Source organism: Chiloscyllium plagiosum, chromosome 4 (assembly GCF_004010195.1).
Source record: "Chiloscyllium plagiosum isolate BGI_BamShark_2017 chromosome 4, ASM401019v2, whole genome shotgun sequence".
NCBI classification, from domain to species: domain Eukaryota; kingdom Metazoa; phylum Chordata; class Chondrichthyes; order Orectolobiformes; family Hemiscylliidae; genus Chiloscyllium; species Chiloscyllium plagiosum.
The window spans coordinates 16,327,843-16,352,583 of NC_057713.1; the positions used below are offsets into that span (position 1 = coordinate 16,327,843).

The 24,741-nt window shown below is 43.7% G+C and overlaps 2 protein-coding genes across 4 annotated transcripts in view; one reads left to right on the forward strand and one right to left on the reverse strand.

Moving 5' to 3' along the window:
• Positions 1 to 24,741, reverse strand: part of rab12 (RAB12, member RAS oncogene family) — a 376,582-nt gene that overhangs the window by 192,421 nt on the left and 159,420 nt on the right. The window lies entirely within an intron of this gene.
• LOC122548878 (microtubule cross-linking factor 1) overlaps positions 1 to 24,741 on the forward strand; it is a 208,133-nt gene that overhangs the window by 132,924 nt on the left and 50,468 nt on the right. For 2 of the 3 annotated variants that reach the window (XM_043687778.1, XM_043687776.1), the window contains exon 9: positions 4,988 to 5,164. In XM_043687778.1, the coding sequence (XP_043543713.1) occupies positions 4,988 to 5,164 (177 nt within the window). The remainder of the gene's footprint in view (positions 1 to 4,987; positions 5,165 to 24,741) is intronic. The other variant, XM_043687777.1, reaches the window with a different exon arrangement.

The following is a 24,741-nucleotide window of genomic DNA, read 5'->3' on the forward strand; positions in this document are numbered from 1 at the left end:
TAAGTACCATTTAATATTACTCCTGATGACCACGTCCATCAATTTACTGATGATCAAGAGCAGGCTGATGGAACAGTAATTGGCCGGGTTGAATTTGTGCTGCTTTTTGGGTACAGAACATATCTGGGTAACTTTCCACATTGCTGGGTAAATATTTATGTTGTAGCTAGAACAGCTTGGTTCAGGGTGCAGAAAATTCTGGAGCACAAATCTTCATTGTTATTGTTGGATTATTGTCAAGGCCCATAGCCTTTGCAGTATCTAGTACTTCTGAGTACTTCTTGGTGTAACATGGAGTGAATCGAACTGGCTAAAGATGAGAAAAAGGACACGAGGCCTTAAGAGGAGGCCAAGGTGGAACATCCACTTGACATTTTGGGACAAAGATGAATGCAAATGCTCCAGCCTTATCTTTTGCACTGATGTGCTGTGCTTCCTTGTCATTGTGATATTTGTGGAACCTTCTCCTCCATTCAGTTGTTTAATTGTTCACTGCTATTCGCAACTAAATGTGGCAGGACTCCAGAAATTCATTGGTTGTGAGTTTGCTTTGTCTATCAATTGCTGCTTTTGCTATCTGGCATGCAAGCAGTCCTGTTTTGTAGCTTCACCAGGTTGACACCTCATTTTTAGGTACATGTAGTTCTACTATAACACAATGGTTGCGTTCTTGTGCAAATGCACATTATAGAAAAATCACATGACAGAAACAGTGCGTAAAGTATTGGCGATGTAGTCACATTACAGCCAACACACGTTTTAAAAGTTCACACTTTAGAAGCAATGTTCCCAATTCTGTCAATCGCGTTACAGTGAATTTGCATTAACAAGATTACGTGAAATAACAGAATGACCTGTATTCCTGGTGCTGCTCTTGGCATGGCCTCCTGCACACTCTGTTGAACCAGGGTTGATCCCCTGGCTTGATGGTAATGGTTGAGTGGGGAATATGCTGAGCCATGAGATCACTGATCGTGCTGGTGTATAATTCTGCTGCTATTGATGGCCCACAGTGCCTTATGGATCACCAGGCTGGAGATGATAGATCTGTTTGAAGTCTGCCACATTTACCACAGTGATAGAGCCACACAGCACAATGAAGAGTATTCTCAAAATGAAGGTGGGGCTTTGCGTCCACTAGGACTGTGGTAGGCGGATTAGTGAGGATGAGATTCTCTCGCTTGTTACTGCATTGTCACCATCAAATCAGTTTTTAATTCCAGATTGTATTCAAATTTTGCCACTTGCCATGGTGGGATTACAAACCACATCCCCAGAGCATTATCCTGGATTTGAGCCTGAGTGATCTTGTGCCAATGCAACTATATCACCGTCTTTCTCAACATGTGAATGTTTTCTCTCTCTGTCTGTCTTTCTCTCTCTGTATTCTATCACGTTTTATACCAAGTCCTGCCTTTTCCCTCTAATGTTCCAAGGATACAGAAACACCTGTGCACATTCTTGCTGTCCACGTAACAAAGGCTATGGTCAGGGTGCTTCTTGATATGGTCTGGCCTGTCGTATACCCTTCAGCCTGAGATGACAAGTGAATGAACCATCTTGGCCTCCTCCTGAAGTCCCCACCATGATGGCTGCCAATCCTCAGGACTGACCACACCCCAAGCTACTTGGTATCACATGAGGAAGCTGAGTCAAAAGAGTTCAATGATCAAAGAGCTGGTTGCTCAACCCAAGAACTCTGCAGGGTTGATGTTCTAGAAGTGTGACCTCACCTCAGCTGGAGGAGAATTTTCAACTGATTTGAAATGAATTTGTGACCATTCATCTGTGTAGCCATTTCCCATCACTATTCTTATGAAAATTCTGATATTATTAGTTTGAGCTTCTACAGCTAGATATCTGAGTGAGATGCAGAAAGCACATGCAGGACACAGGATTGAGCAGAAACAAGATATTAACTTCTAGAGCGAGCATCCCAGGGGATTAAAGATTTTTTTGTTGAAATACGGCATTGCTGGGGGAGAGTCAATTAGTTTATTCCAGCAATATTGACTGTGATCTTCCACATTTAAAATTTCATTACCTTGTTTGGGTGGCTCAGTGGTTAGCACAGCTGTCTCATAACACTAGGGACACCAGTTTGATTCCACCCTCAGGCGACTGTCTGTATGTGTTTGCATGTTCTCCCTGTGTCTGCGTGAGTTTCCTCCAGTCCAAAGATGTGCAGGTTAGATGGATTGGCCATATTAACTTGTCCATAGTGTCCAGGGATGTGCAGGCTAGATGGATGTGGAGGAGTTGGTGTTGGACTGGGGTGGACAAAGTTAAAAATCACACAACACCACGTTATAGTCCAACAGGTTAATTTGAAAGCACTGCTCCTTCATCAGGTAGAGTAATAAGGTTATGGTAGCGGATTTTAACTTTCCAAACATCGACTGGGACTGCTATAGTGTTAAGTGTTTAGATGGAGAGGAATTTGTTAAGTGTGTACAAGAACATTTTCTGATTCAGTATGTGGATGTATCTACTAGAGAAGGTGCAAAACTTGACCTACTCTTGGGAAATAAGACAAGGCAGGTGACTGAGGTGTCAGTGGGGGAGCACTTTGGGGCCAGCGACCATAATTCTGTTAGTTTTAAAATAGTGATGGAAAAGGATAGACCAGATCTAAAATTTGAAGTTCGAAATTGGAGAAAGGCCAATTTTGACGGTATTAGGCAAAAACTTTCAAAAGCTGACTGGGGGCAGAAGTTCACAGGTAAAGGGACGGCTGGAAAATGGGAAGTCTTCAGAAATGAGATAATGAGAATCCAGAGAAAGTATATTCCTGTTAGGGTGAAAGGAAAGGCTGGTAGGTATAGGGAATGCTGGATGACTAAAGAAGTTGAGGGTTTGGTTAAGAAAAAGAAGGAAGCATATGTCAGTTAAAGACAGGATAGATCGACTGAATCCTTAGAAGAGTATAAAGGCAGTAGGAGTATACTTAAGAGGGAAATTAGGAGGGCAAAAAGGGGACATGAGATAGCTTTGGCAAATAGAATTAAGGAGAATCCAAAGGGTTTTTACAAATACGTTAAGGACAAAAGGGTAAGGGAGAGAATAGGGGGCCCCTTAAAGATCAGCAAGGCTGCCTTTGTATGGAGCTGCAGGAGATGGGGGAGATACTAAATGAGTATTTTGCATCAGTATTTACTGTGGGAAAGGGCATGGAAGATATAGAATGCAGGAAAATAGATGGTGACATCTTGAGAAATGTCCATATTACAGAGGAGGAAGTGCTGGATGTCTTGAAATATATAAACGTGGATAAATCCCCAGGACCTAATCAGGTGTACTCTAGAACTCTGTGAGAAGCTAGGGAAGTGATTGCTGGACCTCTTGCTGAGATATTTGTATCATCGATAGTCACAGGTGAGGTGCCAGAAGACTGGAGGTTGGCAAACGTGGTGCCACTGTTTACGAAAGGTGGTAAGGACAAACCAGGGAACTATAGACTAATGAGCCTGATGTCAGTGGTGGGCAAGTTGTTGGAGGGAATCCTGAGGGACAGGATGTACATTTATTTGGAAAGGCAAGGACTGATTAGGGATAGTCAACCTGGCTTTGTGCGTGGGAAATTATGTCTCAGAAATGTGATTGAGATTTTTTGAAGAAGTAACAAAGATGATTGCTGAGGGCAGAGCGGTTGGCATGATCTATATGGACTTCAGTAAGGCATTCAACAAGGTTCCCCCTGGGACACTGGTTAGGAAGGTTAGATCTCACGGAATACAGGGAGAACTAGCCATTTGGATACAGAAGTAGCTCAAAGGTAGAAGACAGAGAGTGGGGGAGGTGGGGTGGTTGGTGGGGGTTGTTTTCCTGTGATCACTGGAATGCCACAAGGATTAATGCTGGGTCCACTACTTTTATTCATTTATATAAATGGTTTGGATGTGAACATAAGAGGTGTAGTTAGTAAGTTTGCAGATGACACTAAAATTGGAAATGACGTGGACAGCGAAGAAGGTTACCTCAGCTTACAATAGGATCTTGATTAGATGGGTCAGTGGGCTGAGAAGTGGCAGATGGAGTTTAATTTAGATAAATGCGAGGTGCTGCATTTTGGAAAAGCAAACCTTAGCAGGACTTATACACTTAATGATAAGGTCCTAGGGAGTGTTGCTGAACAGAGACCTTGGAGTGCAGGTTCATACTCCTTGAAAGTGGAGTTGCAGGTAGATAGGATAGTGAAGAAGGCGTTTGGTATGCTTTCCTTTATTGGTCAGAGTATTGAGTACAGGAGTTAGGAGGTCATGTTGCAGCTGTGCAGGACATTGGTTAGGCCACTTTTGGAATATTACGTGCAATTCTGGTCTCCATCCTATCGGAAAGACATTGTGAAACTTGAAAGGGTTACAAGGATGTTGCCAGGGTTTGAACTATAGGGAGAGGTTGAATAGGCTGGGACCCCTGGACTGTTGGAGGCTGAGGGGGTGACCTTATAGAGGTTTATAAATTCATGCAGGGCACGGATAGGATAAATAGACAAGATCTGTTCCCTGGGGTGGGGGAATCCAGAAGTAGAGATAGGTTTAGGGTGAGAGGGGAAAGATATAAAAGAGACCTAAGGGGCAACTTTTTCACCCAGAGTGTAGTGCGTGTATGGAATGAGCTGCCAGAGGATGTGGTGGACGCTGGTACAATTGCAGCATTTAAGAGGCATTTGGATGTGTATATGAATAGGAAGCGTTTGGAGGGATATGGGCCGGGTGCTGGCAGGTGGGACTAGATTGGGTTAGGATATCTGGTCGGCATGGCTAAGTTGGACCGAAGGGTCTGTTTCCGTGCTGTACATCTCTATGACTCTATGAGGTAGTTGTCGGATATGGGGGAATGTGGGGTTACAGGGATATGGTGGGGGCGAGAGGGGTGAGTCTAGGTGGGATGCTATTCAGAGAGTTGGTGTGAACTTGATGGGCCGCTTGGCCTGTTTTCACACTGTAAGGCTTCTATGTTTAACATACAGATAATGTGTTTTGAGTTTGAACAGATTGAAAACCTGCCTGAACTGAACCTGCTCCTTGAGCCAAAAGAGCTGGATGCTGATCAGGAGGACAGTGGGTGTGTGCTGTCTGAATACTCCCAGCTTTCCTGCGCTGAGACAGAAGATCACAGACCGCAGCTACAAACAAAGGAGTTACTCCAACACCAGAAGCAGGTGGGTGTCACCTTTGCAAACCTCCTCCCCACCCTCCCCACCACCAACCATTATTCCCCTCCCATTCTCCTTGGGCTTGGTTGGTTAGAATTTATCGATCGATGTTTGAAAAAGACCAGCAGATGAGGCTGAGTGGCTTCCATTAGCAGATCAGCAGGTGGATCTTCAGTGAATAAACCTACACCGACTCCTTTCTTTGAGATGTGAAGCCTGCTGCTTTCTTAAAATTGAATTCTTTAGCTTGAACATCATTTTAGCAATTAGCTCGCTCACCTTCCGTGATCTCTCTGGGACACAATCCTCTTATCTAAGAGTGCTAACATGCAGCAATTTGTCTTCACTCAATTTTTCCAACTCATCTGAACCATTTTTTGCTCATTAGATCCCTCACTGTTGTGCTCAGTCCAAATTCCCCACACACTGTGCTTTTTCTAAAGTCTCCCAATGATTATTCTCAAAATAATTTATTGCGGTTTGAAGCAGTTCACAAATTAGAAGACACAGGCATTGATGTGGGATGCAGTAGCTGAGTTATTTGGGATGTGATTTGTGCTAACTATAATATTACTTGGGAGGATTTTAGGCCTGTACATCCTATAGCACTTCACCAATGTGGCTTTCTTGAAGTCATGGTAGGCAAACAAGACAATTAATTAATAAAGATTGATTGGTTTGATTACAGTGCAAGCAAATGCATTTATTTAAATGCTAGAGATGCTGAGAATAGATTTTAAGTAAGCTACTTCAACGACTAAACATTTCAGAACTAGAGAAAATTTGAGCTGTACCAGAACTAGGGGGCAAAATAAGAGGGTATAGATTTAGGACTTAGTTGAGGAAGAATTTCTTCACCCAAAGGGCCGTGAATCTGTGGAATTCCCTGCCCAGGGAAGCAGTGGAGGCAACCGCAATCAATGTTTTTAAGGCAAAATGAGATAGATTTTGAACAGTAAGGGAATTAAGGGTGAAAGTGAGTGGGCAGCTAAGTGAAGCTGAGTCCACAAAAAGATCTGATTTTATTAAATGGTGGAGCAGGCTCGATCAGCCAGATGGCCTCCTCTCGCTCCTATTTCTCATGTTCTGCCATCTCACACCCACACTGGTAAGTGGATTAAACCAATGCCTCATATCACTGTGTCTGATTTGAAAGTGATACCCTCGTTGACTGTCATTTTCCATCTGCAAAAACAGCAGCTGTCAGTGTATATTCACTGCTAAAGCTGCTTTAAAAGCCAGTCTAGGAACGTTTACTCTTCAAATTTCCTCTGTCCATGTTTCCAAACCTACAATTTACACCTTTCTGTAACACATGAGATTGATAGCTTGGTCATTTGGCAAATCAGATGATGTTGCTTATCATATTCGCAATACAGTTTTAGAGTAATTTGAGGCTTAATATGTGGCAAGTGTAGCAGTGATTGGGAGGAACAGGTGATATTCGATCTGTGGTTCAAAAACTCTCTACCGTGGGGGTTTTCCCTTGGTCTAATTGTCTGATTAGGATCTGTAATTAATGAAGATTAACTGCCATCAGGAGTCAATGATTCTATTAACATTGTATCTGGAATTTACCATAATGGCAGATGGCGGACAAGACTCAACAAAAACAGAAATTAAAGTTCAGTTCTGAAAAACTTTATCTCTGCTTTCTCTCCCCACGTGCTGTCAGATCTGCTGAGTTTTTCCAGCAATTTCTAATTTTATTTCAGATTTCTTTTGGCGTTTTGTTTGGACAAGATGCATCTGGCTTTCTTCTTGCATGTCTCGTGTGGTTATTAGTTTAGACACCACGTGTAAAAGAACCAAGGGATGGCAAGGACATAGAATGGGTGAGGTGGTAACAATACCCATCTCCAAGAGTAGTTTCATAGCACCATTACATAATAAACCGGTTGTATCCTGAAGGACATATCTGCCCGTCTGGGCCTGTGCAGGTGAGGAAAGCGCCAACGTGAGGGCAAAATATACTAGACCTCATTCTCATTGAAGCTCCTCACGGCTGAGTTAATCGAATGGTCGATTGGCTTGTGTTATGGGAGCAGGAAAATTGAGTCAAGGCCACAGTCAGCTCAGCCACGACCTTATTGAATGGTGGAGCAGGTTCAATGGGCCAGATACCTTCCTCTTGCTCCAGTTCTTTCATGTTCTCAAAGACCTAACCGCCTTAGGTGCATCTGTCTGTGACAGTAAGAGTGACCACAGCAAATCCCTTATAGAGACGCAATCTCAGGATGGTATCCTGTGTCATCATCACTACATGTGGCACCACCACAATGCCAAATGGATTGGTTTCAGAATGGATCTAGCAGCACCAGACTGGGAATCCATGTGGTATTATGTGTCATCATTAGCAGCAATGTTGTATTTCATCAGAATCTGTGGTTGAATACCTCATATCCCATATCTTTCTCACTCTACCATTGCCATTAAGCCTGGTCCAGTGAGGAGTTAGGAAGTCAGCAGCACAAAAACTTGCAAATGAGGTGTCAATCTGGTGAAGCTACAACACTGAACAAACTGTACAAGCTGAACAACTTGCGATACAGCTGAGCGTCCCAGGGTTAGATCTAAGCTCTGCAGTCCTGCCACATGCAGCCATGAATGTGGTGCAAAGCTAAACGTAAAAAAAGATTGTCCACAACTATCTGTATCCCCAGCACATAAATACAGAAATTGGGGCTGAAGCATTTGCAAGTACCTTCAGCCTGAGGTGTCAAGTGAATGAACATCTTGGTCTTCTCCTGAGGTTGCCAACATAATGGAATGCCAATCCCAACAGACTACTCACAATCACCAGCAAACTCATGGAAAGGGACATCAACAGTTTTATCAAGCAGCACTTGCTCAACTATAAGCTTCTCACTGATGTGTTGCAGGACTACTGAGCTCCTGACTTCATTACAGAGTTGTCCCAAACGTATATAAGTGAGCTGAAATCCAGAGGTAGGTTAAAGTGACTGCCCTTGACATCAAGGCAGCATTCAACCAAGTGTGGCATGAAGAGCTGTAGCAAAAGTGGAATAAATGGCAATAGGGGGAAAGCTCTCCATTGGTTAGAGTAGGAAGTTGATTGTGGTTATTGGAGGTCAGGCATCACAACTTCAGGGTGTCTGTGCAAGGATTCCTCAGGATAGTGTCCTAGACCCAACTCTCAACAGCTGCTTCAACAATGACCTCTTTTTTATGATATTGTCAGAAGTCAAAATGTTTAATGATATTTGCTCAATGTTCAGCATATTTACTGACTTCGCAACTACTGAAGCAGTCTGTTATAGTGTCAGTTATTTAACTTAAGCTAATAACTGGGCTGATGAATGACCTGTAACACTCACTCTGCGCAAGTGCCAAGCGATGACCATCTCCAGTAAGAGACAATCTAACCATCTTCCCATGATATTAGAATCACTGAATGCCCCAGGATCTAAATCCCACCATGGCAGACAATGGGATTTGAAGTTTAAAAATATGCCTGCTATAAAATAAAATCTAGTGATGACCACTTTTGATTGTTGTAAAAACCCATCTGGTTCACTGATGTCCTTTCGGGAAGGAAATCTGTTATCTTCACCTAGACTGACCTACATATGACTCCAGACCCACACTAATGTAGTTGACACTTAGCTTCTGTCTGATTGGCCTAAGAAGCCATTCAGTTGTATAAACCCACGAAAAGGAATGACACCAGACAGAACACCTAGCATTGACCTAGGCACCAGAAATGACAGTGGCAATGTCAGCCCTGTCAACTCTAAAGAAATATCATTACAAATTTCTGGGGTTAGTGCCAAAACTGGAAGAGCTGTCTCACAAACTAGTCAAGTAACAGCCTAACATAGTCATACTCACCGAATCATACCTTTACAGACAATGTCCCAGACACTACCATTGCCATCCCTGGATTCATCCTCTCCATCTGGCAGAAGAAACACTCAGATACTGTGGACCATAAGCAGCAGAATCATACTCCAACACAATCTGCGACTTCATAGCCAGGCATACATATGATTAGCATGAAGCCAGAGGATTCACCCTGGTTCAGTAAAGAGTGTAGCTGGAAATGTGTTGCTGGAAAAGCGCAGCAGGTCAGGCAGCATCCAGGGAACAGGAGAATCGACGTTTCGGGCATAAGCCCTTCTTCAGCACCTGCAGACCTCACTTTCTCCTCAGTAAAGAGTGTAGGAGAGCATGCCAGTAGCGACGTAAAATACCATCTATAGCACTGAATATTTGTAGTCTAAAACATCACGCACCCTTAGCCAAATTTTACCAGTGCAGCCGCAACCCTGGCATCTACCCGACAATGTGGGAAACAGCCCAGCAATATCCTGAACACAAAGCAGCAAGACATATCCAACCTGGCCAATGACAGCCCCATCAGTCTATTGATTATCAATAAATTGATGAGAAGGGTTATTAACAATGTTTCCAACCAACACTTGCTTTGCAATACCTTGCTTGCTCAAGCTCATTTTGGGCTCCAGTCGAGCCTTTCAGCTCCTGACCTTATTAAGCTTTGGTTCAAACATGTACAGAAGAGCTGATTTCCAGAGGGAGGAAAGGGTGACTGCACTTGACATCAAGGTCTTGTTTAACCCAGTGTGACATCAATGAACCCTGGCCAAACAAGTCAATGGGAATCAAGGGCAAATCCTCCTCTGGATGTAGTCATATTTTCCACATGGGAAGGTGACTGTGTTTGGGTTGAGGTCAGTTATCTCAGCTCCAGGGCACTGCAGGAGTTCCTCAAGGGAGTGACCTAGGCCCAACCATCTTCAGCTGCTTCATCAATAACCTTCTTTCAATCAGAAGGTAATTTGTAAGAAGAGGGGAGGTTTGATGATTCTACAATATTCAGCACAATTCACAATTCCTCATATACTGAATCAGTCCTTGTCCAAGTGGAACAAGACCTAAGCAATATCCAGTTCTGATGAAGAGTCACCAGACTTGAAATGTTAATTCTGCTTTCTCCCCTCAGATGTTGCCAGACCTGTTGAGTTTCTCTTAGCAGTTTCTGTTTATGTTTCAGACAATATGCACATTTGGACTGATGAGTGGCAAGTAACATTCTTGCCACACAATGCCAGACAATGGCCTTAGAGTCATAGAGATGTACAACATGGAAATAGACCTTTCTGTCCAACTCATCCATGCTAACCAGATATCCTAAATTAATCTAGTTCCATTTGCCAGCATTTAGCCCATATCCCTCCAAACCCTTTCTATTCATGTGCCCATCCAGATGCCATCTCTAATAACAAAAAAATTAGCAGTCACTGTTTAATATTCAATAGGATTACCTATTGATGGATCCCCTACCATCAACATGGGTGTTACCATTGACAAGAAACTTACCTGAACTAGTTATATAAATACTGTGGCTACAACAGCAGGTCAGTCATAGAGTTACTCTGACCAATAAAGGAAGCATTTCCAAATGCCTTCTTCACTAACCTATCTACCTGCCACTCCACTTTCAAGGAGCTATGAACCTGCATTCCAAGATCTCTTTGTTCAGCAACACACCCTATGAGCTTACCATTAAGTGTATAAGTCCTGCTAAGATTTGCTTTCCCAAAATGCAGCACTTCGCATTTATCTGAGTTAAACTTCATCTGCCACCTCTCAGCCCACTGGCCCATCTGATCAAGAACCCATTGTAATCTGAGGTAATCTTTGATGTCCACTACACCTCCAATTTTGGTGTCATCTGCAAACTTACTAACTATACCTTCTGTGCTGGGATAGCAATCCTGCAGCAAATAACACATCTCACAAACCTGTCCATCATCTGCAAGACACAAATCATGGGTGTGATGGAATACAAGACTTCTGCTTTTTTAACAATTGTAGCATTTCAAATTCCAATTCAGTTCTAAAAATTGGCAATATGTTGTCTCTTACATTGTACTTTCACTCCCTCACACACTAGCAGCACTATACACCCTATCCGAGACACATTGTAGAAATTTGGCAGTACCTTCCCAGTCCATGTCCACTACCATCTAGAAAAACAAGAGCAAGTAGACACTACTGACATTCCCCTTAATTTTGCTTTCTTCTGTGGAGATCTCTGATGTCCGTGCACAGCAGTGGCTTCTTAAACAGGAATACTGGGATCAATGTCAGAACGCCAGTCACCATGTGGCTGCTTTGGAAGCTTTGTTGCCATTCTGTCAATGTCACTGGATGAAAATCCTGGAACTTTCTCCCTACATCCCATGGACTGCAGTGATTCAGGATGGTGGCTCATTACAGCCTTCACAAGTCCCATCAGAGATAACCATTAAATGCTGGCCCAGTCAGCAACAACCACATCCCATGAACAAATGAAAAAGAGGAGTAGAGAGGTCGAGGGTACACAAACCATTAATGGCAGTGATGCAGGTGAATAAGGCCAGTAACAAAAAGAAACACAAAATTAAACTTCATTGCTCAAGGTATTCAGTTGAAAAGCAGAGCCTGTGTTAGCTTCTTTAGACCTCACTTGGAGTGCTGTGAATGGTTCTGCTGTCCATGTTAAGACAGTGTTGACATAAGAACGTGAAGCAAAGATTTACCTTGAATCACACCATTTTAGTACATTATCTGAGTTAGCCAAGTCTAATATTCCAATATGCGCCACTTCCAAACCCATGACCACTTCCATCTAGAAGGGCAAAGGCAGCAGATACAAGAGAACACCACCACCTTCAAGTTCCCTTCCAAGACACTCACCATCCTGACTTGGAAACATGTCACTGTTCCTTCACTGTGGCTGGGTCAAAATCCTGGAATTCTCTCCCTGATGGCATTGTGGGTCAACCCACAGCAGGTGGACTGCAGTGGTTCAAGAAGGCAGCTCACCACCACCTCCTCAAGGGCAACCAGGGACGGGTGATAAATGCTGACCAGCCAGTGACTTCCACATCCTGCAAATTAATTTTTTTTTAAATCATGTAAACATGAGGAATGATAGTTGGCTCCAATCAGCTGGTGTAGTTGGTGCCAGTCAGTGAATATCATTTACCATCAACATTCCTATTACAGTTCATTAAGGAGCAAAGAATGCAGTAAATTCAATTAGTGGCGATTGAAACAGATGACAAGCATTACAAGAGTGCCCACGTATCCTCCATGATCAGTCAGTGAACTGTTCAAATATTCTTAAATGTTGCACACTGGAAGTGTGAAGTGAAACAACTTCTGCAAGTACTTCTGTGGAATGAGATGAGCAGCAACACACTGAAATAAAACAAGGTCGAAAGGTAGATTTTGAGCCATTGACCTGTGTAGGGATTATTATTTGCAAGTAGCTGCATCTTGTTTTAATGGGGAGAGCTAACTCTTATGTTGTACAAGGCAATCTCCCCACATCACTATCGCCATCACCATCAAATCTCAGCCCTGACCCAGCAACCATAATAATGCTATTAGGTGGGGGTTTGTTTTGGTTTTAAAACAAAACCCAAATGCTAGCATTTGTTTTAAACGTTATTTGTATCACAGCAAGCTCTTTGTTTTTCTCTAACCCATTGCTTAACATCAATTCTGTCTGGTCCAAAGAGAGGAAAGCAAAACCTGCCAACTTTTACAGGCAACGGAGCAGAAAAACAAGCTCAAAGCTTGTGTCCCGATTGCTCATAGTTCCATTATAACCAACGGGGAGAAGTGGTGGGATGCAATTAAAAGCAGAATGTTTCAATAGCTGTGTGTACATGTTGGCCCATTAGTCATTTAGTTAAACTCAATTGTACACAGTTCTTTGCGTTGAGAGCCGATATTCTGAGGAACTTTTAAGAAAACGGAGGTGGTTTGCTTTCTTTAAGAGGGTGATCGAATATCAAATTTGAAGATGATGAAGGAAGCCAATTTTATCCAGACGATTGTTTGCCATTGTAAAGGCTTCAGGTGCCAGTAGTCATTAATAGTAAGAAAAGAAGCATTGTGACATTAAATAAGATGTTACACTTTTGGAATAGCTAACTTGAGAAAATCATCAAATGAGTATGCAACGCAATTAGATGAGTTTCTGGCTCATTGTTGTCTGGCTTCCCTCACTGGCCACTTATTCCCCATCTCCAACCCCATCAGATCATTCACAGTTCTGCTGCCTCACTCACTCATTACGTCTTTTCGCTCGAGATTAGGCAATGCTGGGCTCCTCCTTATCTATGTAAATATCTCCAGCTCTATAAAACTTCAGTGCCCATCCCCCTCCAAATTCTGAGTTCTCATATATATTTGATTTCAGTTGCTCCACAGTGGCCACGCTTTCAGCTGATCAGACCCTCTGCTCTGGTCTCTATTCCTTTCTTTCCTTCTTTTAAGGTGTTTCCATGACCAAGACTCTTGTCATCTCTTACACTATACCCTACTGTCTCTCAGAATCAGACTTTGATAACATTCCCTTGAAATGCTTTGAAACCATAAGTTAAAAGAATCATATAAAAGGAACTTTGTAAATTGTTGTGCTCTGGCAAGGTGTGACGACATGTCTGGAGGGTATGGCTAAGATTAATCGAAAAGGGAGATACTTATTGGCCTCAATATTTCTGGGGGTATGAGATAGTCAAAGTAGTCCACAATCCTACAAAGACTGAGGAGCCATGGAACTTAGCGCTTTTTTATTTTCCTCAGTCACAGATGAGTACGTCGCTGGCTGGGCCAGCATTTATTGCCCATCCCTAATTGCCCAGCAGTGGGTCTGAAGTCACACGTAGGCCAGACTAGGTAAGTTTCCTTCCCTAAAAGACATTAGTGAAGCAGATGGGCTTGTCCTAACAATCGACAATCAATTAGTGATCATCATTAGACCCTTAATGCCAGATTTTTATTGAATTCAAGTGCCACCAGGCAGCAGTTGAACATTACCTGGGTCACTATATTCACTAGATAACTGAAAACAAAAAGTTCTGGAAATCACAGTGGGTCAGGTATCCTCCTTGGAGAGTGAATAAGCTAATACTTTGCGTCTAGATGACTGTTCTATCAAGATTCACAACATTAGCTTGCTGTCTCTCCACGGATGCTGCCTGACTCACTGTGATTTCCAGCATTTTTTTGTTTTCAATACAGATTCCAGCGTCTGCAGTAATTTGCTCCTGGACCATCCATAATGCTACTAGGCCATTGCCTCCCCGAATAGCAGTTCTTCATATAATTATTTGGATCCTTTCCCTGTTTAACAGTTGGCCAAATGAACAGGCTTAAGAGTTGGCAGTTGGTAGTCCTCGGGGCAACTGTGTGGCATTTGGGAGGGATTAGATTGATGGTGAGAATAGGGTAGAACGCATAGAACTGGAGGCAGTGACAGAGAGCAGAGTAATTGAGCATCAAAAGCAGAGAGATGGGCCCCAGTCAGCAGGGAAAGGATAACGGGTTCTTTGAAACAGCAATAGGAAAGGCCCAGTGCCTCCTGCCTGCCTCTTCGTTGTCAGTTCAACCCCTTAGAAACATAGACTGCAGCTGGGAATTTTAAACTGAGCTCCCAGTTACACTGTGGAGGACCAGTTTAAATATGACAATGAGGAGTCCTGTCTCTCCATGTCAGGTCACTTAGATGCCATGATATCAGTGCAAGTACACAGGTTAGACTCATGCTGTTGTGGGGTGGGAGGGAGTGGATAGCTGCTGCCTGCAAATTAAAATGTGCTTTTTCCTGACAAGAGTTTGAAATATTTGAGAAGATATCATACTGGAGGGCCATGATCTCAAGACAGAGTGACATTGCCTTGCTAAAAGGCATCTGCAGTAACCTAGGAAGCTGCTGTATCCATAACTATTGCGCAGTTTGACAGTGAATGAATTGTTGTAGGCCAAAGCTTATTAGCATGGCGTGAGAGGAGATCACTTCCAGTGAAAGCTTGGTCTCCTCCTCCCTCACGTGCTACCTGACCACTTTCGCTTCCTGGTCTAATCAGTGCCCAAGAGACATCAGCAGAATCAGAGCCACCAAACTGCTCTTCCGTCCTATAAATGCCTGCTTACATAAACTTTATTTACCTGACAGCAGATGTTGTGGTGGTGCCCATTTCTAAACATATCCTGATGAGTCACAGAACTGGATTTCAGAAAGGTTTGTGCTGACAGTGAACACATAAATGTTGTCCTGACTTCATACTGTACAGGACGGCCAACATTGCTGCCAGATGATTGACAGATGGCTGAGGTAGTTTGAAGTAGACTCGGACGAGATCCCTTGGAAGTATTTCTGCTTTGCTTGCACTCCCCGGGATTAACTTGTGATTGATGGTTTCTGCTGTGACCTAATCACAGTTGAAGCGAGTGTGCTGGCCTTCATACGACACTGACAGCAGCTGGTTCAAACTGCACATAGAAACCAATCCCAATCTGAGAAATGAGGTTACAATACAGGTTGTTTCTGGAGGCAAACCTCGCCCCTTATGTCCTGAAGGTGTTGTTTCTTCTGATGAGGTGCACTTCAACCTCTGACTGTGATCCTAGAGGTAGCCTGAACCAGTCACCATAACTGATGCAAAAGCCAAATGCTACGGTAGTAACAGAGAAGTTTGGAAATACTCAGCAGGTCCGGCAATATCTGCAGAGATAAAGCCCACACAAACATTTCAGATTGATGACCATAGCTATAACATTGCCTATTTTTTTTCACTATCTGCAAACACTGCCTGATTTGCTGAGTATTTCCAGCACTCCCTGTTTTGCCATCACTGTTACTCACATGAACTTCAATAGTAAATATGAACTCATGTTGTGTCACTGCTAAGCTTGATTCTGTCTCGTCTGGTGTGCGAATGCACTGACACTACTAAACAGCAGAGGAGGTGATGGCCTAGTGGTATTGTCACTAGACTATTAATCTAGAAATCCAGGTGATGTTCTAGAAATCCAGGTTTGAATCCTGTCATGGCTGATAGTGGAATCTGAATTTAGCAAAAAATCTGGAATAAAGATTGTAATGATGGATGTAGGTTTGCTCGCTGAGCTGGAAGGTTCATGTTCAGATGTTTCATCACCGCACTAGGTAATATCTTCAGTGAGCCTCCGGACGAAGCATTGCTGATGATTCCTGCTTTCTATCGGGACTTGAACCTGATTTACCACACCACACCCCCCACAACCACCACCACCACCACCACCCCCTGAGAAAAAGAACAGGAAATAACATCATCACAGGAAATGACATCACCAACCCAAAGAAACCCAAACATATAAATAGAAAGCAGGAATCATCAGCAATGTTTCGTCCGGAGGCTCACTGAAGATATTACCTAGTGCGGTGATGAAACATCTGAACATGAACCTTCCAGCTCAGCGAGCAAACCTACATTCAGAACCTCAACCTGAGCTACAAATCTTCTCAAAACTCACTAAGCATGATGATAACTGTGAAACTATTGACAATTGTCAGTGAGACAAGCCCATGTTCTTTACAGAAGGAAATAGCTGTCTTTACCTGGTGTGACCTGCATGGGACTCCAAGTGGTTGACTCTGGGCAATTAGGGACGACAAAGAATACTGGTCAAGCTAGTTTGGTCCACACCCTGTGGATGAATCATTTTAAAAAAAGGAAGCAGCAGTATCTCTGTCCCTAACGCAGAAGAGGCTGAGACAGTTGCCATGGATGAATGTCAGATAATTTAGGCCAGACCCTCTTGGTCCTGATCAGCTACTAACAGATTAATTCCCAATCCCATCAAGGAAACCCATGAGAAAGTGTGATTTTTAAAAAGAAAGGTATATGTTTACTCTACTTCTACCTAAGGGTACTGCCATTGGAATGATTGAACGATACAGGACAGAAGGGATCCACTTGATCCATGGAACAGGGACAGACCACAAGGTGTCTCAGGCCTACTCTACCATTCTCTAAAATCATGACTGTCTACATCTACACTTTCTGTACCTCCCCACACATATCCCTGCATCCCCTTAGTGTCCAAAACTCTATCAATCTCAACCTTGACTCAGACTGAGCATCTACAGCCCTCCAAAGAGTCACCATCCTTTGAGTTAAGAAATTGCTCTTTGTTTCATCTGAAATATTTGACCCCAATCCTGGAGCTATTAACAGAATTTGTGGTGGGTTCCTTAGTGAGGCCATTATGTGTGTTCCAGTTTTTTATTGCCAGTCCTGGCAGTGGCTATTTTAACATGGTAACATTGTGGTAGCTGATAACCAATTGGGCTCCAGTGAGACATAACTACAGTCAAAGAAAGATAGCGTGGATTTTCCAATCAGGTTCTTGTACCACTAGGGCCAGTTTAGTGTCTGAAAGTAGACACCTCATGGGGGATGGGAACCCGTCAAAATAAATCTGCATTCAGAATCCCTGCTGGGTGAACACTTGTCTCGTGCTAGACACTCAATCCCCTAAACATCTACACTGTAAAACCCTCTCTGAATGTGAGGTTCCTGCTGTTGGCTGGAACAATGTGTAAACTAACTCCCTGCTCTGCATTTTCACATTATCTTGTACTTCCTTTATTTTAAATATCACCACTCCAATATCATTCTTCAGAATTAAGTTGCTCTTGATTTGCCTGTCCTTGCGTTTTTAAATAGTTCAATCCAATTTCCTGCGTGACAGGGAAAACAAAATTAATCTTGGTTTTCCTGCCACTGTCAGCTCAGGAATTCCACTGATGGAGCATCTCCCAGCTCCTGAGGTCCTTGCTAGATGCTTTGATTAAGCTCCTATGGTCTGATTCCAGGCTGTGATAGGGGCTGTGATACTCCATGCTTCCTTAGCTAATGTGGCAGTTTGCCAAAGTTGCAATGGACGAGTGAAACTACTCAGGTCACAGCGGTAATAAAGTGAAATTTCTTCAGCTCATGATGATGTCTGATTGTTTCTGCTCTCCTTTCCTGGAGTTGCTGTTTTCCTACTGATCCTCAGGGCAGTAGATGCAGTGAGGTATCTCCTCAAAGCCATCCTGGGCTTTTTGAGAAACATGATTGCGGTTACTACCAGGGAAAGCACCCTGTCCCATCATTGGCTTATTTGGTTTATTGCTGTCACACGTACCTAAGTACAGTCAAAAGTTTTGTTTTGCGTGCAGTATAGGCAGATCATTATATACAAGGACATACAGATCATAGGGTGATTGAACAAAGCGAGGCATGTACATCTATGGCTGCACAGGAGGTGTACAAAAAGCAAGATCAACATTAGATTTGAAATTGGAGAGGTCCATTCAGCAGTCTAATAACAGCGGGGAAAAAGCTGTTCTCGAACCTGTTGGTACATGTGTTTAAGCTTTTGTATCTTCTGCCTGTTGGAAGAGATTATAACTCGGGTGACAGGGGTCTCTGGATGCTGCCTTTCCACAGCAACAAGAAGTGTAGATGGAAACAGTAGGTGGAAGACTCGCTTTTGTAATAGTCTGGGCTATGTTCACAGCCTTCAGCAGTTTCTTACCGTCTTGGGCAGAGCAGTTGCCGTACCAAACTGTGGCGCACCCAGTTAGAATGCTTTCTATAGTGCATCTGTAAAAGTTGGTGAGGGTCCTTATGGACATGCTGAATTTCCTTAGCCTCCTGAGGAAGGAGAGGTATTGTTATGCCTTCTTGACCATCACATCGATGTGCGTTTTCCAGGACAGGTTGTTGGTTATCAGTTGCACTGATGTAGATGAGGGCGTATCCTCCTCCTTCCTTCCTAAAGTCAATGATCAGCTTCTTTAGTTTTGCTGACATTAAAAGTGAGATTGTTGTCTTTGCACTGTGATATCAAGCATTCTATTTCTTTCCTGTATTTAGTCTCATCAGAATTGTCTCATCTGCTGTTTGCACACGTGGCAAGGGGAATAATTCAAACCATACCCATTCCTTGAGAAATTATCATAATTGAGTGAATACTGATATTGGGTCCCAAGCAGTTTTAATGTAAGCTCATTCCACCCAAACTCAATAGAGTTTCCTAGGAGAAAGTGAGGACTGCAGATGCTGGAGATCAGAGCTGAAAAATGTGTTGCTGGAAAAGTGCAGCAGGTCAGGCAGCATCCGAGGAGCAGGAGAATCGATGTTTCGGGCATAAGCCCTTCTTCAGGAATGCCCTTCCTGGAGAAGGGCTTATGCCCGAAACGTCGATTCTCCTGCTCCTTGGATGCTGCCTGACCTGCTGCGCTTTTCCAGCAACACATTTTTCAGCTCAGTAGAGTTTCCACCCAACGAGTTCAGTTTAAAAAAAAACCCCATTGGCTCTAGTTTGTCATTGTAATCCCCAATAATTTCAGTTTACCAATGCACTCATGAAATCCCGAATATTGGTACCGTTCATTTCTGAGGGAATAAGAGTATGGAATCAGGATGGTTTTACTGAAACTATGCAAGGAACATATCAGACCACAGCTGGAACGCAGTTCTTGGGTTCCTTATCCATCTAGAGAAAGTTCACTAGGCTGATACCAGGTATGGAGGACTGTAAATGTTGGAATATCGAAGATTGTGGGGCAACCTTAGTGAAACATACAGGATTCATAGCAGGGGTAGAAAGTTTAGGACCAGAAGGCATAATCTCGGCACTGCCCTTTTGAACTGTCCTACCTATCCATTTTCCTTCCTACCTGTCCACTCCACCCTCCCCTTCGACCTATCACTTCCCAGCTACCTTCCCCCCGAATACTGAAACTATGCAAGGAACATATCAGACCACAGCTGGAACGCAGTTCTTGGATTCCTTATCCATCTAGAGAAAGTTCACTAGGCTGATACCAGGAGGATTGTAAATGTGCTTTTCCAGTGCCACACTATTTGACATAATCTCAAGTAAGGGATCACCCATTTAAGACAGAGGTGAGGAGGAACTTCTTCTCAGAGGATAGTGAGTCTGTGGTATTCTTTAGAGCAGGGGGCAGTCGAGGTTGTATTGTTAAGTAAATTCAAGACTGAGATAGACAAATTTTAATCAGTAAGGGGATCAAAGGTTATGGGGGAAAGGCAGGAAAGTGGAATAGAGGATTTTCAGATTAGCCATAATTTCATTGAATGGCAGAGCAGACTTGATAGGCTGAATGGCCTACATGTGATCTGATGTCTTTAAGATTTTATAATCCGCAAAGTGAGGTGAATTTTCCCATCCCATCACCCAAGAGCGGCCAGGCTATCAACAGAGAGAAAAAAACATCTTTGTGATGATTAACTAATAACCTGACCCTTGGGATTAGTACAATTCATGCATTCACGCATTAATGTCAATGGCAACACCTAAACCTATTGTAATATTACTTCAAAACAAAAAATACTGGATATCACAGTGGGTCAGGCAGCATCCATGGAGAGAGAGCAACTAATGTTTCGAGTCGAGATGGCTCTTCATCAGAACTGAGAGGCGTGGAGGGGAGCACTGTTTATGCAATAGTTGGGGGAGGGGTGTGGATTTTATGCTGGGGGAAGAAAGGATGTTGATAGTTCAGATTAAGTGATCAGGATGTGAGAATGGCAGAACAATGGTGTGTCTAACTGCCAGGTTGGATAAACCAGAGGGTCCCATTGGAATGGTGGGAGGGGAAAGGGGACATTGTGGCAGAGAATGTAACAAGTAAAGCTAAAAGAAAGGGAAGGAGTGGGTTCACAATCTGAAGGTGTTGAACTCAATATTGAGTCCAGAAGGTTGTAAACTGCCCAGTTTGAAAATGAGATGTTGCTCCTCCAGTTTTCGCTGTGTTTCGCCGGAGCATTGCAGCATGCCGATGACAGACATGTGGGCACGTGAGCTGGACGCTGTGTTGAAATGACCAGCTGGTGGAGGGATCCTTTCTCCCTGAGCACTCCAACACCCCCTCCCCTACTATTGTCTCAATGCTGTCCCCTCCACACTTCACTTCAGCTCTGATGAAGAGCCACCCAGACTCGAAAAGTTCTCTCTCCATGGATGCTGCCTGACCTGCTGTGATCTCCAGCATTTTTTGATTTCAGCGCAGATTCCAGCATCTGCAGTAATTCAATCCTGCAACATTACTTCCTGCTTTTCCGGATAGCCCCTGCAAGGTTCACATTATGCACACGGGAAGTTGTGCACATGCACATTTTGTGAAATCGCCCTGCCAGTAAAAAACACGGCAGCGCCCAAATAAACGCAATAAATATGAGTGAATGGGACAGAATGTTGTCACTGGTATTACTAGCAGTGTGCGTTTTATGCATGTGGACTGAGAGCATTTTGGCACCGTTAGCAGACATTCTCATTTTACTTCAGGTTTATCTGCTTGAATATGTGCATCCTATTGCTAAAGGTGGCATGCCTTTTTCCATGCTATATGACTGGGCCATAAACCTCCTTCTATTTATTGTTAAAAGTACAAACCCAGTTGTAGAATTAAGCTGATATTCCATTCTAACATTGCAGTTCAGAGGGCACTAGGGAGACGGGAGGGTGGAAATGGTTTTTAACTATGGTAAGTGAAAATGCTGAACGCTCTCTAGGGTGGTATTAGTCTATAGTTAGGCTGCAGTGGTTCCTGAAAAGCTATTTCCCTCTTGGAATGGCTACAGTCAGTGCAGAACGGCCTGACTCAGTCCACAATCAGTTCGTAATTATGGACTTCTTTGAAAATTCCAATTGTTCTGCTTTTACCACAACTGTCACATTTTAAACCTATAACTTTGCTTCATCCTGCTATTACAAAGCTTGCAGTACCTTTTGATGTGCTTGTTCCAGGCAGACTCGATCATGCGGGCATCTGATCATGGTACATCCTGGCCACATGGAAGCCAGTACTAGAAAATTGTTAGTTGAGAGGGGCCAATTGAAATGGAGCGATTTATTTGTTCAAGCTGACCGCACAAACTCCCCTTTCCTCCAGCCGAATAGTTTCAACCTCTTAATAATAATTGGATCCAGACAAAGGAAACATGATGTGACTGAATCCATGGGAGACTCGTGCCAGTTGCTGCCTTCTCTAGATTGAAAATGGTTGCTCTGCCTTTCTGCTCCATATAGTTTCTGAGCAGTTTTAATTGAATCTTTGGATAGATTTGGGAGCGAGGGTATTAAGTAACATTTGAGGCAACCGCAGGATATCATCAGTTGTATTCTCCCTCTCTCTCTCTCCCTCTCTCTCTCTCTCTCTCTTTGTCTCACACACACGTCACCTCTGTACTTGTATGGAATCTTCCAATCCTGGAGATGGTGTGGCCTGAGGGGGAGGCAATATAGTTGAGTTTAGATTATCTACAGTGTGGAAACAGGCCATTCAGCCCAACCAGTTCACACCGACCCTCCAAAGAATAACCAACCCAGACCCATTTCCCTCTGACTGATGCACCAAACACTATGGGCAATTTAGCGTGGCCAATTCACCTACCTGCACATCTTTGGATTGTGGGAGGAAACCAGAGCATCCAGAGGAAGCCCACACAGACATGGAGAGAACATGCAAACTCCACGCAGACAGTCACCTGAGGTGGGTTTTGAACCCAGGTCCCTGGCGCTGTGAGGCAGCTGTGCTAACCACTGAGCCACTGTGCCACTCCAAAGGAGCAAATATAGGAGGGATGCTGCTGTCCCAGAAACCCACGTCCACCTCTTCTGGCTGAGAATATGACCCAAGTTTTACCTTCCTGCCCCACTGCCACTTGATGCTTTAAAGTTGCCTGGGCTGGAGCAATGAAGAGAGACGAGATTGGCTGGGGTTGTTTTCCATTGAGCAAAGAAGGCCGAGGGGTCTTTGACTGAGACAGAATTATGAGCGACATAGATAGGGTCGATGGGGAGAAAACCTTTCCCTTAGAACGGCACTCAATAATCAGGGGTCATAGACTTAAGGGAAGGGGCAGGAGGTTTAGAGGGGATTTAGGGAAGAATATTTTCACCCAGAGAGTGAGGGGTACCTGGAATGCACTGCCTGAAAAGAATGACAGAGGCAGGAACCCTCAAGACATTTCAGAAACATTTGGAAGTGTGTTGAAATACCAAGGCTATGGAGCACATGCTGGGAAATGGGATTAGAATAGAGAAATCCTCGATGACCAGCTTGGATATATAGGCCGAAGGGCCCTTTTCTGTTCAGTAAAACCTCTATGACTCTCACTGGTTGATTAATGACTTTCTAAGGCCGTTTCCCACCTGGACTGGAATTACCTCCGCTCCAGGTGGGATGAGAAAGAGACTGCCCACCCAACAGGTGAACCAATGTGGGCAGGCTGTCAGTTGTTGGTCGGGTGGGGTACATGGAGAAGAGAGGTGGCCCCAGACAGACATGCCCTGTCCTTGGTTCTAACCACACCCCACAGTCCGCCCAGTGACTGAGAACCCCCAAAACATCCTCCACACCACCACACCACTTTCTTAACAACTTAATGCTGGTGACTTCTGTTCTCCTGCCAGCAGCAAGTACAGGCTTCTCCATGGCATTGCCAAGTGCAAGGACTGCCAACCTCTGATGGGATGGTGGTGCTTGCAGAGCAGGAGCAACTCCCCCCGCCCGAGCCACGAGCTTTTGAAGCGCTGTTCCTTCGTCAGGTGAAGTCACGACCCAGCACCCGACAAAGGAGCAGCGCTCCGAAAGCTTATGATTTCAAATAAACCTATTGGTCTAGAACCTGGTGTCGTCTGACTTCTGATTTTGTCCACCCCAGTCCTACACTGGCACTTCCACATTCTGAATTTAGAAAAGTGGAATTTTAATGTTTTGCAAAATGCTTGTGACAGTTTTATTGTACAAAAGTTATTTATTTATTATTTAGTTTTTGACTGTATGGGCTGCCCCTTGAACTGAGTGAGTTGCTAGACTCGAACCATTTCAGAAGCAGGAGAGAAACGATTGGATTTCTGTTGGTCAGGAGTGACCTGCTGGATCTGCCATGCCAACCAGTAATCATAGCGGATTTCCTTCCTTTTCATTAATGGGTTTTACAACAATTGATGATAACTTAATTAGTCACCATCACTGAGACTAGCATTCAGTCCCAGAATTTATTATCTAAGTTTCAATTCCACTAACTGCCATAGTGGGATTTAAAATCAACGAGGTAAAAACAATGACTGCAGATGCTGGAAACCAGATTCTGGATCAGTGGTGCTGGAAGAGCACAGCAATTCAGGCAGCATCCGAAGACAGGCAAAATCGACGTTTCGGGCAAAAACAAGGGCTTTTGCCCGAAACGTCGATTTTGCCTGTCTTCGGATGCTGCCTGAATTGCTGTGCTCTTCCAGCACCACTGATCCAGAAGATAGTGGGATTTAAGCACATGACCCGAGAACACATGGCCTGCATTATTAGTCCAGTGGCAAAACCACTATCTCATCGTCTTTCTTGTATTTTGCTGTGCTTCCTAATGTACTTAAATGCAAATCTTTCATAAATTCCAGTGTTAGATTTATAGTCCTCCATTCACCTCCACAAGTAAAGTCTGTCTCTTTAACATTCTCTCATTAATTTTCTGCTAACTCATTGTGAGGTATGTGTTTGTGAAGATGGGCAGCCCCGCATTCCTTGCCCCGAGTTGCTGTTTGCAATTCAGAGGGGAGACTGGTTCGGTTAGTGAGTCTTTTACTGTTTAAATAATCACGGCTAAATCTGACCTTGAGCTGTATCTTCGACAAAGCTTCAGACCTTCTTGTGACTGTTACCAAGGCTACACAGAATGGAGTGATTTACTGTCAGTATAACA